General features: G+C 36.1%; 3 protein-coding genes across 6 annotated transcripts; 1 reads left to right on the forward strand and 2 right to left on the reverse strand.

Moving 5' to 3' along the window:
• Positions 1–340: 340 nt before the first annotated feature.
• Positions 341–1,788, forward strand: LOC148904410 (uncharacterized). Of its 2 annotated transcripts, XM_089025353.1 has the most exons (3): positions 341–614; positions 736–909; positions 1,544–1,788. In XM_089025353.1, exons 1-3 carry the CDS (start codon positions 366–368, stop codon positions 1,565–1,567), a joined length of 447 nt encoding a protein of 148 aa, XP_088881479.1. In that variant the 5' UTR covers positions 341–365; the 3' UTR covers positions 1,568–1,788. The 2 variants fall into 2 exon arrangements, with proteins under 2 accessions (XP_088881479.1, XP_088881478.1); XM_089025352.1 differs by lacking the exon at positions 1,544–1,788 and having other exon boundaries at positions 736–966.
• Positions 1,789–3,175: 1,387 nt separating this feature from the next.
• LOC148904411 (uncharacterized) lies at positions 3,176–6,753 on the reverse strand. Of its 2 annotated transcripts, XM_089025359.1 has the most exons (4): positions 6,377–6,753; positions 5,906–6,015; positions 5,300–5,409; positions 3,182–3,804 (listed from the first exon to the last, which is right to left on the reverse strand). In XM_089025359.1, the coding sequence occupies exons 1-4, from the start codon at positions 6,485–6,487 to the stop codon at positions 3,782–3,784; spliced, it is 354 nt and encodes a 117-aa protein (XP_088881485.1). In that variant the 5' UTR covers positions 6,488–6,753; the 3' UTR covers positions 3,182–3,781. The 2 variants fall into 2 exon arrangements, with proteins under 2 accessions (XP_088881484.1, XP_088881485.1); XM_089025358.1 differs by having other exon boundaries at positions 3,176–5,409.
• A 2,760-nt stretch (positions 6,754–9,513) lies between these two features.
• Positions 9,514–12,497, reverse strand: LOC148904412 (uncharacterized). Of its 2 annotated transcripts, XM_089025356.1 has the most exons (7): positions 12,282–12,497; positions 12,004–12,093; positions 11,680–11,745; positions 11,382–11,448; positions 11,090–11,152; positions 10,615–10,802; positions 9,514–10,365 (listed from the first exon to the last, which is right to left on the reverse strand). In XM_089025356.1, exons 1-7 carry the CDS (start codon positions 12,406–12,408, stop codon positions 9,893–9,895), a joined length of 1,074 nt encoding a protein of 357 aa, XP_088881482.1. In that variant the 5' UTR covers positions 12,409–12,497; the 3' UTR covers positions 9,514–9,892. The 2 variants fall into 2 exon arrangements, with proteins under 2 accessions (XP_088881482.1, XP_088881483.1); XM_089025357.1 differs by lacking the exon at positions 11,090–11,152.
• Between the last annotated feature and the right edge of the window lie 3,320 nt (positions 12,498–15,817).

Below are 15,817 nucleotides of genomic sequence, written 5' to 3' on the forward strand. Positions count from 1 at the left end.
ATCATTAATAGTTTTATCCTTATATCTATTTTCCGAACGCATTTCTTTCTAATATATAATACTAACTATTTCTTTAAGCCACTTTCATACAAAATTATTTGTTTTTAACCTAGCATAGGAAATAAGTTTTTAACAAGCATAGGAAACCTAGGATGTGAACCTAGCATAGGAAACCTAGGATGCGTGATGGTTAAAAACCATCCCTTAATCAACTAATGTTATCTTCGATAACAAACAAAAATAAATCAATTATCAGATCTTCATTTGGTATCCATTTTTTTATTTCATTAATAAAAACCAGGCACAATATAAATCGGATGTCATTCCCCCAAAAAGCCAGCCGAAAAATCCAATAAAAAAAATCTATGGCTAAATTGCGCCCGAACTGGCCAGTGCCCTCTACTAACAGAACAGATTCTCAGCGATTTACGTATACTTTAGAGACTGCATCAATTATGGCAGAGAAACGAAAAAGAACAATTATTTCGGAGAGTATTAAAGAAATTTTAGAAAGAGAAGATCAAAACGGATTGAAGTCTTCTGCTGGACCAACAAATAAAGCAAAAATCGCCCGTTTGAGCGCAGAAACTGGCCTTTCAGATAAGCAAATCACGGTAAGTTTTCCTTTTATATTTTTATTATAGAATTCTTTTATAGCCACAAGTCTATAGTTAATGATATTCATCTTATATATAGGTGTGTATTCTTAATATTTTTACATTGGTGGTCTTTTAGTATTGGATCGGGAACTACCGGAGTAAAACATCTAAAGCGGCGAGTGAGCAAGGCAGCGTAGCTGCGAAGGAGCCGGTGCTTCAAGCTCTGTCCTGGAAGATCCAGTGTCGAAAGTGCCTTTCTTTCGAAAAGCAAACTCTTGGAATCTTTTCTACAGTTATCACGCTAAACAAGGTGATTTCATATATGATCTTTAAACCTAAAATCAGCGCACGTGCAGGTCGATAAGTGATCTGCATGATTACTTCAAATTACCTTCAGTTTCAATATAGTTCGAACATTATTTTTATTTCAAACGCTACTGTACGTTAAATTACTAAGATATCGGTTGTATCCTATTAAAACATGATTTTTTTAAACCTTCTTACAAGTACTGTGTATCCACGGGCAGTGTCAAACTTAATGTTCTTTTAATTACCCGATCACCAAACTTACTCATTTCAAGCCAGTTGACAAATTGTACTATGCCAAAAGTATGTTTTATAATCCTTAGGTTCAAATGTGTCATAATGATAAATACTGTAAGGAAATCTAGTCAGTGTATCTAGTACAGATCTATAATCAAAAAGTCTTATAAATAGAAATCATATCACTTTTTGTTTCCCCTTTACAAAAATTAATATATCCCACGGTGTATATCCCACATAAATTAGTATTAATAGAATTAGTATCATTACTATTGTTGTTGTCATATTATTGATCATTAATTATCATTATTGCTATCCTGAATCACTATCAATATCATTATCAACATTTATTTGATTCTGTACAGACTTGAAGTGAAAACTGATTTATTTTAATTTAAAAGATCCCTATGCCTCCATGGAGATGAAGGAGAGAAATGTAGCCATTAAAACACTCTACATTAATCAAACTGAAGAAGGAAAAAAAAGGTGGCAAATGGAAGCTAGAGAGGTCCAACAAAATCCATATAGCCCTGAAGTTGTAAAAAAGATGAAAGCACAGCTTCAGTCCCAGGAAACTTTAATTGATCTCATATATGTTATTATTATATAAGAATGTTACCATTTCTTTCTATCATATAAAGGATTGATAAAGGCCTTGGCTCTTCATCCAAGAAGAGAATCAAACTATAATTATTCAATATCTGCCTCAAGCTCATAATATTTCATTCAACTAAATAAACTCAGACAATATTTAAAGCTATCAATTAATTCATCTTGTCTTGTTTTGCAGATGCTATTGATGCAATGTGTGCATATATTAATGATATATATAAAATTGCAGTTTCAGTTTCTGGAAAAAGACTGGAGTGAGAGCAGTTTGTCTTTTAAACGCCCAAAATGACACAATATGGAGCCTTGGGAGTTCAGATGCTGATCATTTTCTAGATAGCCATCCTGAAGTAGAACATGCCTATAGAACATTTTTATGTGAGTTATAAATAATAAGTTTTAAATAAAAATTTTGTTATTTGGGAAAAATTACTATTGACATATGAGCATATCATATATATATATATATATATATATTAAAGTATTTTAGTGTGACTGTTTTGTTTATGTATTTTTTCATTTCACCTATCCCACAAAAGTACACAAATAACCATGTGAAAGAACTCTTCAACACGAAATTTGGTAATTGTTTAATTAACCTTCTAAAACTCATGTTTATAATTAATACACTTTTACTTTTAGTCCAATCAGCCTTGTTAATTTTGTTCGAGCTAGGACACCAAAGTATGTGATGAATAAAACATAAGTTATATGATGATACACACTTTACTTGGAATGTGTTATTCATCAGATGTTCTATGCATTAGCAAATGTATCAGTTTTACCATTTTATAATTTACCTTTACTGAAACCATTAATTTGTATTTTTCCATTGGATGCTCTTTACATGTGGGAACCCCAGGGAGGGGGGGGGGGGGATTGTACTCCCATATTGACTATATGGGGATGATCTGTTGAACAGGGTATGGTTTTTCGAGCTTCTTATCATAAACAAGGTATGCAAATTCACTCAAGTTCCAAGTTCTTCCTGAATTTCCTGTCATATTCAGGTTTTCTACTTTTGTATTGACCAAGCAAAACTGGTTTATATTATGAAGATATAACTAGCTAAAAACTAGTGTGAGCTGCGTCGGTGTTTTTAATGAAACAGTAATGATGAAAAGGTAAATTATACACCGTGAAAAGATGAAAAAACTTACTGACGTTTCGGACGCTAGTCCTTCATCCGACAGAGGTTTTTTCATCTTTTCACGGTGTATAATTTACCTTTTCATCATTACTGGTTTATATTATGGTTGACAAAAAAAATGAAATATGCTAGCTTACATGATAAATGAAACAGAAACTCAGTACAATTAATGATATCTTTTGTCATAAACAGGATCTTCAAACTTTTTGTCATAAACAGGGTACCCCTTTCAGAATCCCAGCAGAACCCCTACCCAAATCCTGGCAGATACCCCCACCCCCCACCTGTTGGAAACACAAAAATGGTGCCTTCAACTTGCATTTATAAGTACAAACTCAGTTATTCCACAAGTCATTTAGTTGAGTGTAAATTTTCTGTAACAAATAATCTGTCATAATAAATAATATACTTTATATGTATAGTTCTATATAATTGTTTAACTCCATTCTTGTTATTAGTCCATGGGTTATTTTTGAGTGTTTCGATTAAATGTAGCTTGCATTGAGGCTAATTTAATGGTGTGTACATGAAAATACTTTACACACATTTCTATTGGCTAGTATTAATGTAAACATGGTGTAACAACTAATAATTATTGTTAATTTGGATATATTTTTTGATTTAAAGTATTTGATTTATATATAGATATTCTTGCTTCTGATTATTTTAACAATGAAAAACCTATAATTGATTATCTATTTTATGTGTTGTTCTTCAGCCGAGAGTCTTAATAAGCCTGGAGCGGTGGTTTCTTACACAAAGTACAACCAGGGAAAGTTTACAGTCGAGGGCATGCCAGCAGGAGTACCATTCCAAAAGCCCAATGTGTATGGTGCTACCCAAATTAGCAAAATAATGGAAAGTAAAGAGGCCATCAGGTTCATAATAAAGGATAAGGATTCACTGTTGACAAGGAACAGAAAGCCATGTGAAAAAAAAGATTTTATTCATTCTCAACAAAGCCAAGTGCTATTGAAAATAGTTGACGAGGAGGTGGTTCGTAGTATATTAAATAATGAAAGAAAAGGTTGCGAAAGTGACTTAGATGTCACTATTGCACTCTCCCTTGCTGAGAAGAAAATCTTAGCTTCTTGTTTAGAATATTTTGACACTGATGGTCAAATACTAATTAAGGAAACATGTAAAGTTAATAATCAGTCTGTCAGTGAGGAAGATATAGTCGTAATACCATGTTATGCAGACACAACAACAGAAGAAATATTCTGGTTGTTTCAAACAAAAGAAACAGAGTTACACAAAAAGAAAATTTCAGGACGATGGCTGGAACTAGTTAGTGAACCTATGAGTTATAAAATATGGTCATCACAAGATGAGGAGATAGAAAAAGGAAATGCAGTCCTAAGAAAGGATGACTTTATAAGGTTAGTACCAGGAAGAGACTTTCATGTCAATCAGTCAACTCATTACGTAACATTCACTTCCCATAGTTTAAATGATATAGATACATTCATGCGTCGTTTATTTAATCTAGATTGATTTTATCACATATATGTCAGGCACAGATCCTGCAGGCAAGTTCAGAATTGATTCATTGTATTTCTTCACAAACAAGATTTCAAATACTTATTAAAAATTTAGACACGAAGATTCGAAATAATTTTCAATAACATGGAAACTTTTCAACATTATTGGAGAAAAAAACACTCAAAAAAAATGATTTGTAAATATTATAATATAACTGGTCCTAATACATCAAACATCTTAATGTAAATCATTATAAAACATTTATGCAGGATCTATGCCTAATATATATATATACAGTCAATGTCATTAACGTTGTCCACCGAAAAAAGACATTTACACATTTAGACTAAAAGATATATCACGTGTTTCCTTGAACGTTCTGGCATAAAACAAACGCTGAAATACCATTCTCCATCTTAAATCCTTACTAAATGGTCGGGGCATTCTGGATTTTCAATTCACAAGTTGAATTTTACATTTAATTAGTTCAGACTGACGCACACAAGGCAAGGAATACAATAATAATGAAACACGTGATATATATGAAAATGTGTAAATGTGTAAATGTCTTTTTTCGGTGGGCAAGGTTTATTTATGACATTGACTGTATATATATGTATATATATATACCTTGCACATTTCTTCAGGCAGATTTTTGAAACACTAGATAAGTTCTGACATGCAATTTTTGATTTTGTTTATTATTTTGTAAGAAATAATTGCAAATGTGTATTACGTAAAACCCCATGTATACGAAACCTAAAAATGTAATCCACTCTATGTGTGGATAAGTATGTTTAATAGAGTATTAATAGATTACTGTTCTATAAAATATTTACTGTGACAATATTGTATAATTAGGACATATCTCTTTTTGCAAATAATGAGGAAAGAGCCTTGTACTTATTTGAACCTTTTTGCAGTTTGTGCTTGTGGGGTAAGTGGTAATCAAGCCTATAACCTTCCCAGTTACATGACTCTATCGGGCAGGGTCTTAATCGTCTCTTTCCAGCCTTTTCATTTCTAGAACATAACACAAAATTAATTGAATAGTTATACAACTGTATTATACTGGCATAAAGAGTGCTTATGATTAATTGGTTCAGGTTATATAATGACTATAATCATAGAATGCAATGTCAATATTGTTTATAAACTTGAAATTGAAAAGAAGAATTATAGCATTTTGTAATGACAACATTTTGCAAAAAAACAAATGCCAAAATGTACAGAATGATAGAGAAAATTATGGTATACAGTTGAATCTCTCATCATAAGCAACCACCAATGGGACAAGGTAAAAGTGATCACTTACAGTAGATGGTCACCTTATTAGTAGGAGAGAGACATTTTACTGTGGAACCACCCAGGAATTTCATAAGGTTTTGGTCGCTTATATAGGAGCTGGTAGCATACGAGAGTGGTTGGTCGTTTTAAGAGAGTCAACTGTATATAAACACATCCTTAATTACAAGGCTTTAATGCACACTAATTATCAAAAGAAACATATATATCTCACCTAATCTTTATTCTCTTCCTTTGAAGTCTTATTTTCTTGATCTCTTCCTTATTGAGTTTATGAATAAACTTTAAATGGTTTCCAATGTGGGTGAAGTCTTTTTTACAAATCTGGAAAACAATGTGCCCATTTTAATCAAAATGACTGACATAAAAGAAATATGTAATTATATATTTTAATATTACAAAAAGAATGCACATTCATTATAAAAAATCAATGAATATAAATTTAATAAATTATCAAAGATATATAAATTAAGTCTCCATCATTGCTTTCTCTTGTCAAAATCAAGACAGATTTTAATTACAAGGTGTTCATTTGATGGAGAGGGATCATCACTATGGTAACAGTAAGAGGTTATAAACAAAGTTTGAGGCATTATCTCTATGATAACACCATCATCGCTATATGATCGCTGTATCTGTACGTCTTCTTAGAGTTAACGTTAGCGGAATGTTCTGGTGTATTTACATGATGTAAGTGTTCTTGATGTTCATCAAGTTCCTCTGTGCTCGAAGAATCATCATCAACTCGGCCTTCGAGCGCATTCAGAACTTTCTTTGCCTCGTTTCTCATTTTCATTTTTATGATTTCTTTCGAATCACCGTTAGTAGGCTTGAGTGCATCCCTTGTTTTTGTTATGGTGCCACCATATCCTTGATGGAAAGACTGTAAAAGGGTTTCCACATTTTCAAGGAGTTTCGCACGACTTTCTAGACCCAATTTTCCCTCGCGACACTTCCTTCTGCCCTTATCTGCCCAAGGAAAGCACTGTACTCAAACCGCGGCCTGTAGTTGAAGAACATTTAGAAATGAAATTCCTTCACACGAGCAATTCACCTGGTGTTATCGATATTAGAGCCTACTATGCTTCTGGTCAGCGACCTTAATTAAAGCGGTTACTATGTCGATGTATATCCCCACCGGTTTTCCATATGTAATTTATAGATCTTATAATAAGTCAACCAACAATATACTACGTAATATAATATATGCATAATCAGTTCTAATACCATAGAATATTCGCTATACTATCAGTAATCGGCTAAGTGTATTGTAACTAATGCAATTACTTAGGTGTCCCCAATTTAGTATCACTTGTCACTTTAGCTCACTTGTGGCCTAGTAGAACGGCACATTTAATAAAGAGATTGATTGCTTGAAGAAAGAAAATCAGCAAAATCTGAAAATGTCTGATACTGCGTTATTGTATTAGGTTAATAATCGTACACAGATGATGTTCTAAAATAAGTGTTGTCATTTCAATTTTCCCATGTATAAATTGCATTTCATCCACTGCCATATACACCATTATTTCACAATCAGCTTCTGTAACCCCGCCTTGTTTCCCATAAAGCGGATACAAAAATGTTTTGGGGGTGATCACAGTTAATTAAACTGCATTTTTTTCTACTCACTCTCAATGCACTGACGAATATTGTAGGGATAAAGTATGGAATGGGAATTCCCCTTGTGCGTCGTGTGGAATGGAATATTCATTTTTGATCCACTAGGAAGGCCAAATAACAAACGGCCCTCCTGATAGGCAAAAAAAATGTGAATGGATTTTCTTGGGCGTGGCAAATATATGTTATTTGTGTCCCATGTAGCATCGATTGCACCACTGCGTAAATGACGCTACGCATCCCACAAATAACACACTATACACCCTCCAGAAGGTCAAGTTTGTTCATTTAATTTCAGTTAAGATTGTGTTGGACAAGAGAAATTGCTCGTACGTATACGTTTATTTTAGCAGTCGTCGGTTTGAGTAGATTCAACGAGTATAATGAACTTGGTAATGATCTAATAGCAAAGTTTAGGTAACTCGTACAAGTTTGACTCCAGATATCAACAGGTTTCAATAGGTTTTTTACTACTTCGGTGTTATTTAGAAGGGGGAAAATGACAAACAGTTCTATATAATTGCTTGCTTAGAAACGCTTAGAGAATTATGAAAAGCACAATTCTTTTTTTCACAGAATATAATCGTGAGTAAAAATTAACAGTTTCCTGTGCATCCTACCCATGGCGCTTATATATTAAATAGGCCAAGCATCTAAATTTTATACAAGAAAATAAAACTCCTGTCAGATGTAGAACTCACATGCTTACTTTAAAATTCGGGTAAGAATTAATCATAGCTAATTATACTTGACTTTCAAACATAGACTAAGATCAGTTGTGCTAATTTTGTTTTTATGTATGTGTTAATAATTTTGTTACTGATATTAAAAAAACTGAAACAAAAATCCTTTAACGCTGGTTCTTTGACCCTTGAATGCTATTGAGGGAAAGACAAGGCTGTGTTGATTTAGGTTGTAGCGTTTTTATGGCTGACTAGCTCGGAAATGATGATTTGCAGCATATAACGTTACCCGTCCAAAACGATTACTTAAGGCCTATGTAACAGTATATGACCGATTAAGCACTATATGGAAGAACAAGATATTTGTTATCGTCCTCAACAAACTCTTTATTTCGAGGCGTAAAAAGCAAGTTATCGATAAAAAAGTACTGAAAAACTGTATTTAGTTTAAATATTTCGCTAAATACTCGAATCGATTAAAATTATATGTGAAAACGGTTACATCTTAATTGTGCGAATTTTGTTTTTGTGTGTGTTAATTTTGTTATTAACATCTATGATGCTTTGCCGGTGCAAAGGTATTCACAACCTCTTAATATAATGATTGCGTTTTTTTTTAATACGTATGTCTTTTATGACTAATACCGTAGGTAATGGAGCGAAACTATACTAATTCTTGTAATAATGTCGAATGAAATGTTCCGCTTTTGCTACTGATCATGAAAAGTGATTGCCCTCTGACTTTATCTAGTTATATAGGACTGAGATGAGAGGAGAGTTAAGGAAGGAAAGTATTGTTCAAGAGGGTGTAGAAGACGAAAAATGGAATGGAAAAAATACATTGATGATATATTCATGATATGGACACATGGCACCTCAACCCTAAACACTTTCATTACACACCTTAATTCCTTCCACCCTACCATCAAGTTCTAACATACCTTTCCCCCGCCGCACTCTATAAACTAGTTTATATAGCAACACAAATTTTCATCATACATGCGTACACCTGGGATTTCTATAGAGTGGCCCAACATATAGACATATGCATAACTTAATTCGATGGCCCACTCTGTAGACCCGCTATATAGAAGTATTTGTTTATAATTTTAAAAAAAATCAAATAACATAAAAGGAGGCCACATTTGCTCAGAAAAAACTCTCCTTGTAACATGGAAGAGTGATGTGCGTTTTTTTATAATGCTCTAAAACCACATTATAGTGCTCATTGTGTTTTGAGGTAGAAAACCACACAGACCCACTTGGATGATATCAAATGAGTGTAAATTTAAAAGTTTTTATGCTCCGTTGAGTTTCCCTATGTTCATACGTTATGTCGCTGCTCTGAGTTCACTAATATGAAATACGGTGTTGCACGCATGCGTTGAACTGTAAAACAGTTGCCCGTTTAGGGTAGGGATATGCCGCTGAGCCCTCTGAACCCTGACCCTGTTCCAGAGTAAAATCGCTATGAACTCCTTGCTCTCTGACTCTATCACTGCCCAATAGACTAGTAACATTATACTTTCGATCGATTTATTGAATATCAATCAACCATATGTAAATGTTAAACACCTTATTAGAGTTTTATATTAACAATATTTATTTATTGGCAAGTAATAAAAGGAATTATGTACATTGTTATTGTTTTAGTTACTCATGCATCACTATCATCATCACTTTCATTGTTAACATCATCTGCATCATCGTTGTCATCATCTGCATCATCGTTGTCATCATCATCATCATCATCATCAGTGTCGTCATCATCATCATCATCATCATCATCATCATCCTCACTATCATCATCACTAGCACTACTAAAATCATCTTCATCACCACTCACTCCTTCGGCATCGTTTATTTTTACACCCTCTACAGTATTTCGCCCTTCTGTCTCATCCACAACAATATAGGGGGAGAACAAATGAGCTGAGTTCGGCAATTATGTTGGTTAAAAGAAATAGCTGATGCTTAATGGCACTCAGTACACCAAGGGAGGAAGTGGTGCCAACATTCGCTTCTGGCTGATCTAAAGAAATGGACAATGAATGCTTCAGGTCATTATAATAACTTAAAGTCTGATGCATTTCTTGGGTCAGCAATGCAATTTCTTCTTTAGAGCGCTGGGCTAATAGATAGAAATCCATAGCTTTCCTTTTTATTGAAAGGGGAAATGCAGCAGCACTTTCTTGTTGATCTTGGCCGAAGATAGGAGAGGTTGGATCACAAGCAGATTTGACATCAATGGTCTTGTATTCAGCAGTAGCTAACAAAGGGATGTTGCTGTTGAACTTTTTCACCACCACTCGAATTTCCTTTGTTGTCTTGGTGATAGACTTGGAAAGCTTTTTGTCAATGCTTTGCCCATCTGAAAAGAATAAAAAATAAAAAATACAGGTAAACATACACGGAGGTACAACACTTAACAGCAAATAAATATACTTTTGGTTTATATTTTGTGTCTATATGTGTCTGTTTAAATAAAGGGTGGAGGGGAGGGGGAAGTGGTTGGTTGACTGAGTATTGTTAGAGTGACATTGTACAGTTGCAAGTATTTCAGTATGTAATTTATTATTACTATTTTTAATGTTATACATATTTTGCAAAAAATTTTTACCTGCATATTTTGATTTTAAACTAATCAAAAACCAGCGTTCCTGAGCAAGTTTTAGAAGACTTTCCCTCAACTCCTTTTGTTTCTGCAAAGAAACCTTTTCAGCAATACTATGAAAACGTGCATCTGAAACAAGCCACCTTTTTTTAATTCTTTCTCCTTTTTCAAGCTTCTTGATCTCTGCATCTTTCCTAAATATATAGATATAAAATAATTGGAAATCATTAAGTCGTGCCTCTCTTCTCTAATGATATACATGTCATTAAGTATGGTGTTTCATATTCCAGAAACACTATTATTGCCAGGGAAGTAAGTATATTTCACCTATAATAGTTGATCTTTTGATACTTACTTTAATATAAATCGATTTTATGGTAGTACAGGCCCTCTTTTTTTTGAAAGCACTAACACATTTTGGAAATTTATTAACATATGGTAAACTCCTACACGTCATAAAAGAAATAAATTTCAAACTTACTTTTTAAAGGTTCGTGCTAAGACCACTACAGAATCAATATTGTCGGTATTTGTCATTTCATTTCTGTCAATCAAATATTTTTGTTTAGCATATCACGTTCTAAAGGAAAAGAGTAAAAATATAGTTATAAACTAATTAAGTAAATTATTTTCCTAGATAGACGTGGCAGTGCGCCGTGTGGGATGGGCTCGGATATCAAATAAGAACATGCGTAATAAGTAACTTACGAGCCTTAGATGAAACTATAAACTAATTAAGTAAATTATTTTCCATTAATTAGCTATTGCCAAACCTTAATTCTTCTAGCTCCAGAAGTTTAGACACATAGTTTTCCTTCCAGGACATGGGATTTGATGAATCTGAAACCAAAAGAATAGGTAATTATTATATAGCAATAGAAAAAGGTAAAATTTAATGTACTGAGCAACTGACTGCAAAAAAGTATATCTTAGTGGTTGTGTTGCAATGACCTAGATGAAAATAATATTAGGAATGCACTGATCCATAATAATTATACATCAAATATACGATTATAAAATTCATAGTATTTTATTATTTCTAAACAACTATAAACAAAGTAAATTGCAAACCTTTCTGTTCCAAGGCACTAGTTGATTCTTTGTAAATCCATTGTGAAACATCGGTAGTTGAAATACCTAGAGACAGCATTAACAAAAACATTACACCAACGATAAATCTGAAATGAAATATTTAGGGGTGCGTATACAATATGCTGGAGTTCTTATTGTGAAAAAATATACATTGACATTCAATCTACATACTGCTAGATAATGTTTTTTGGATTTTAGGACAAGCACTCGCAATGTTGACATGTCCAGATTTATATTGTTAAGAGTGAACTCTAAGGAGAAAAAGCTGAATTATAACTTCTATAATATAATTGGCTATAGAACCTGATAGAGTAGCAAGTATATTGTTTAATTCTTCTTCAGAATTTTTCAAGCTTTTCTTTGCTCTCTTAATTCTGGTAACCAACAACGGTCCTGTAATAAATCAAAACCAAAATTTATAATTCTGATTAAAGGTAAATGATATGTCTACAAATTGCTCTGTACTCATAACACCAGATGCATGAAAGTTAAGTTGTAACATAAAATAATGACATTAACAACACAATGAGTAAACTAAATAGTTAAAGTAGTTTATATTTATCTTATCAATCAATTTATACCAAGTTTTGCTTTAGAACGCTCCATGTAGTGTACAAGGCACAAGGTAAGCATATCTATTCTATGGGAGGCAGTCATTTCTTTTGTGATTGCAGAAAATCTTCTCAAATAGGACCATAACCTCTCCATTGCCTCCCCATCTGACAGGCCAATTCCTTTGCATCTCTTTGGGCCATACTTCACCTTGAACAGAAGCGATTAAGACTACTGTAGATAAGTCATTTAAGAAATAATCAACACTCAGTGCGTCCATTGAACTAAGAATAAGAGAACTGAAGGAAATCCATTCTTTACACATATTTTGTGATGAACCATGAAATTTAGAGAAATTGGTATACTCGTAAGAAAACCTTAAACTTTATTTCATAACAGAATGTGAGTAGTATAGGGGATGGGGGTTCCAGCGCAATCTCAATACAGGGTTTACCTGTGTCAAATATTTTACCACGGAAACAACCCGTCCCAAGTGTGGTTGGGGGCAACAGCGCAACCACTTAAATATGTTTGTCTATATATGGAGTGCGAAGATTGTAAGAGAACTTTCAAGAAAGTAGCAGACTTGAAGAAGCATTTAAAGATGAAGACAAAATGCCTGCCAAGCTATGATTGTGGATGTGGTAAGAAGTTTGAGACTAAGGTTAAATTGTTTTGGCACTGCCAGGACTGTGAGTACGACTACGATGATTTAAAAAGGAGCTGGAATGAAGCATAAGATATTTCCTATTATATAGATGGAATCCCAAAGCAACTTCGAAACGGTGTCAATGCCCGGTAACGGTGAGATTGACGTTAGACAGTTTTGGCGTCAGTCAGAAAGGAAGGTTAAGAGAACGCTTCGAAAAGGCTTAGATGAGCTAGGAGCGCTGAAAGCAAGTATAATGGTGGAGGTAAGCCTATCAAAAGACGAGGTGACGACGACAGCAATGCTGCGATCGAAGTCGTTAGTTATTTTGGAGTCCACGAACGTGAGCAGGTCACTCAGTGAAGCCTTAGAAGCGATAATGGAGACGCTGTCTAACTACACGAGGGAAGGATCAGGTTGGATAGTAGCGGAGGTAGAAGGTATGGAGGTTAGCATGGCCAGGTACGTACCAATACGAGGAGGAAGTTACGTGCCACTACCAACGTGGATAGAAAGGAAGAAAGCCATAGTTAACGTGAAGAACGACGACGACAGATGCTTTATGTGGTCCATACGATCGGCGCTGTATCCAGTAGATAAGGACCCATGTCGACCAAGTAAGTACCCAACAGACGACTTGGAGTGGGATGGAGTAGAGTTTCCAATGCAGTTGATAGATATTCCCATATTCGAGGAGGAAAATGACCTAGCCATTAACGTTTACGGGGTCCGAGATCAAACAATAGTGCCACTAGTGTTGTCAAAGAGTAAAGGAGAGCGCATACACCTCTTCTACCATGGTGGGCACTATTCATGGATTAAGCATCTTAGTAGATTATTTTACAGACACACCAACCACCTACATCTTTTACTTAGACGCCAACAACCTATACGGCTAGGCAATGTCGCAGCATTTACCAGTAAGGGACTTTGAATGGGTGGAGCCACGGGAGATAGACTACTACCTGCGTGTGAGGCCGGACAGCCGCAAAGGATTCATCCTTGAAGTGGATCTGGAATACCCCGAGCACCTGCATGATGCCCACGAGTTTCCCTTAGCACCAGAGGCCGTGGAGATACCATTTGCGCAGCTGTCTCCGCTGCAGCAGCAGATGTGTCCCAAATACAAGCCCTACAGGAAGCTAACAATGAACCTGATGGACAAGCGAAAGTACGTCGTTCATTACCGCAACCTGCAGTTCTATGTGCGCCACGGCTTACTCGTCAAGAGGATCCACCACGTGCTGAAATTCACACAGGAGCCATGGATGCAGCCCTACATCGACTTTAACACGCAGAAACGCACAGCAGCGAAAAACGACTTTGAAAAGAATCTGTTCAAACTAATGAACAACGCCGTCTTTGGGAAGACGATGGGAAACATCCGAAAGCGTGTTAGCATCAAGATTGCAGGAACCCGCGAAGAAGCAGAAGCATACGTGTCGCAGCCAGGGTTCATGCGCTACGTAGAAATGCTGAACTTCTACGTGATTCACATGAAGAAGGCGAACCTGTTCCCGAACAAGCCCGTCTACACAGGCTTTACGGTGCTGGATCTGTCAAAGCTGCTCATGTACGAGTTCTACTACGACAAGCTAAAGCCAAAGTATGGAGACCGCTGCCACCTTTTGTACACGGACATCGACTCTTTGATCCTCGAAGTGCAGACGGAAGACGTTTACCAGGACTGCCTTGAGGACCTCGATGAGTACGACACCAGCGCCTACCCAAAGGAACACTTCCTTTACTCCGCGAAGAATAAGAAAGTAATTGGGAAGATGAAGGACGAGATGTGAGGCAAGCCCATTGTGGAATACGTGGGTCTGAAACCCAAGATGTACAGCGTTCTCAAAATGGACGGCGCGGAGAAGAAAGCCAAAGGCGTAAAAAAGTACGTCGTTAAGAAGGACATCACGCACGAGTCCTACTTAAACGTGCTGCACACGCGCAAGGAGCAGCGCCACCAAATGAACTCCCTGCGCAGCTACGGCCATCAGATACACAACGTTAGGCAAGAGAAGGTGTCTCTGTCCGCATTTGATGGTAAGAGATGGATGTGTGATGATGGTATCCATACGATAGCATTCGGACATCACACGATAAGCAGTTCTTCTTTGACGAACCCACGTGTGGGACCATCATGAAGATAATACAAGATGGGCTGACCCTTCTTAGCTATCGCACTTCGGATCTGGTAAGTTTCCAAAGACCAATTAGGATCCGTACCTCTTTTGGATCCTCCTTCTAATTCACCCGGCTCATAGAGATATCGAACCGTCACATCGCCTAATCTCTTTTCCTGGGGGAAGACCGCCCTCGAACTTCTGACATAGGACTTGTGTTCCACGTGTTTCTTTTTTATGGCATCCTTGGGTTTCATTCCCGTAGCCCTGGCCGCCTCGTTATTCAAAGCCGCGATGACCTGGGGGAGCCTCTGAGTCCATTCCCTGTTGCGTTTGGAGGGATCTTCCAGCTCTTTCCAATACTGGTACCCAAAGAGACGCTCGGCCAGGGTCTTATTGAATCTTTCAACAATGCTCTGACCCCTGTGGTACTCTGCTTCGGCTCTCCTAATTTTGGTGTCGTGGTCTTTCAGGGTCTTAGTAACCACGCCCATGAACTCCGTCCCCGCATCCACTTGCAGCAACTTGGGCCATTTCAAGACGCGCTTATAAATCCTACCTAGGGCTTCTGCGACTTCCCCAGAATCCTTGCTGGTTATAGGTTCGGCGTCCTTGTATCTGCTTGCGATATCGACTACGGTCAAAGCGTATCTATAGGTATTTCTTCTCACCTTGTCGTGCGGTAAGAAAAGCAAAATCCGCCTGATGCACTTCATTGGGGGGCATTTACGGTGAAGCTGGCCTGGTGAATGTACTTGGGGCACGGGAAGATAAACCTGCCAGATGTTTTTTT

Source organism: Actinia tenebrosa, unplaced genomic scaffold, assembly GCF_029948245.1.
Source record: "Actinia tenebrosa isolate PJP-AT-01 unplaced genomic scaffold, QUT_ActTen_1.0 utg1471__unscaffolded, whole genome shotgun sequence".
Classification (NCBI taxonomy): domain Eukaryota; kingdom Metazoa; phylum Cnidaria; class Anthozoa; order Actiniaria; family Actiniidae; genus Actinia; species Actinia tenebrosa.

Excerpts from the sequence above, each read along its gene's own strand:
- LOC148904410 (XM_089025352.1), top strand. The coding sequence starts at position 366 with ATGGCTAAATTGCGCCCGAACTGGCCAGTGCCCTCTACTAACAGAACA. Across the intron at positions 615-735 it reads TTTCAGATAAGCAAATCACG|TATTGGATCGGGAACTACCG; the intron begins GTAAGTTTTCCT and ends GTGGTCTTTTAG.
- LOC148904411 (XM_089025358.1), bottom strand. The coding sequence starts at position 6,487 with ATGAAAATGAGAAACGAGGCAAAGAAAGTTCTGAATGCGCTCGAAGGC. Across the intron at positions 6,016-6,376 it reads ATCAAGAACACTTACATCAT|ATTTGTAAAAAAGACTTCAC; the intron begins GTAAATACACCA and ends ATTGTTTTCCAG. Across the intron at positions 5,410-5,905 it reads AGGAAGAGAATAAAGATTAG|AAATGAAAAGGCTGGAAAGA; the intron begins GTGAGATATATA and ends GTTATGTTCTAG.
- LOC148904412 (XM_089025356.1), bottom strand. The coding sequence starts at position 12,408 with ATGGAGAGGTTATGGTCCTATTTGAGAAGATTTTCTGCAATCACAAAA. Across the intron at positions 11,449-11,679 it reads TAGTGCCTTGGAACAGAAAG|ATTCATCAAATCCCATGTCC; the intron begins GTTTGCAATTTA and ends TTTTGGTTTCAG. Across the intron at positions 11,153-11,381 it reads CTGGAGCTAGAAGAATTAAG|AAATGAAATGACAAATACCG; the intron begins GTTTGGCAATAG and ends TTTGATTGACAG.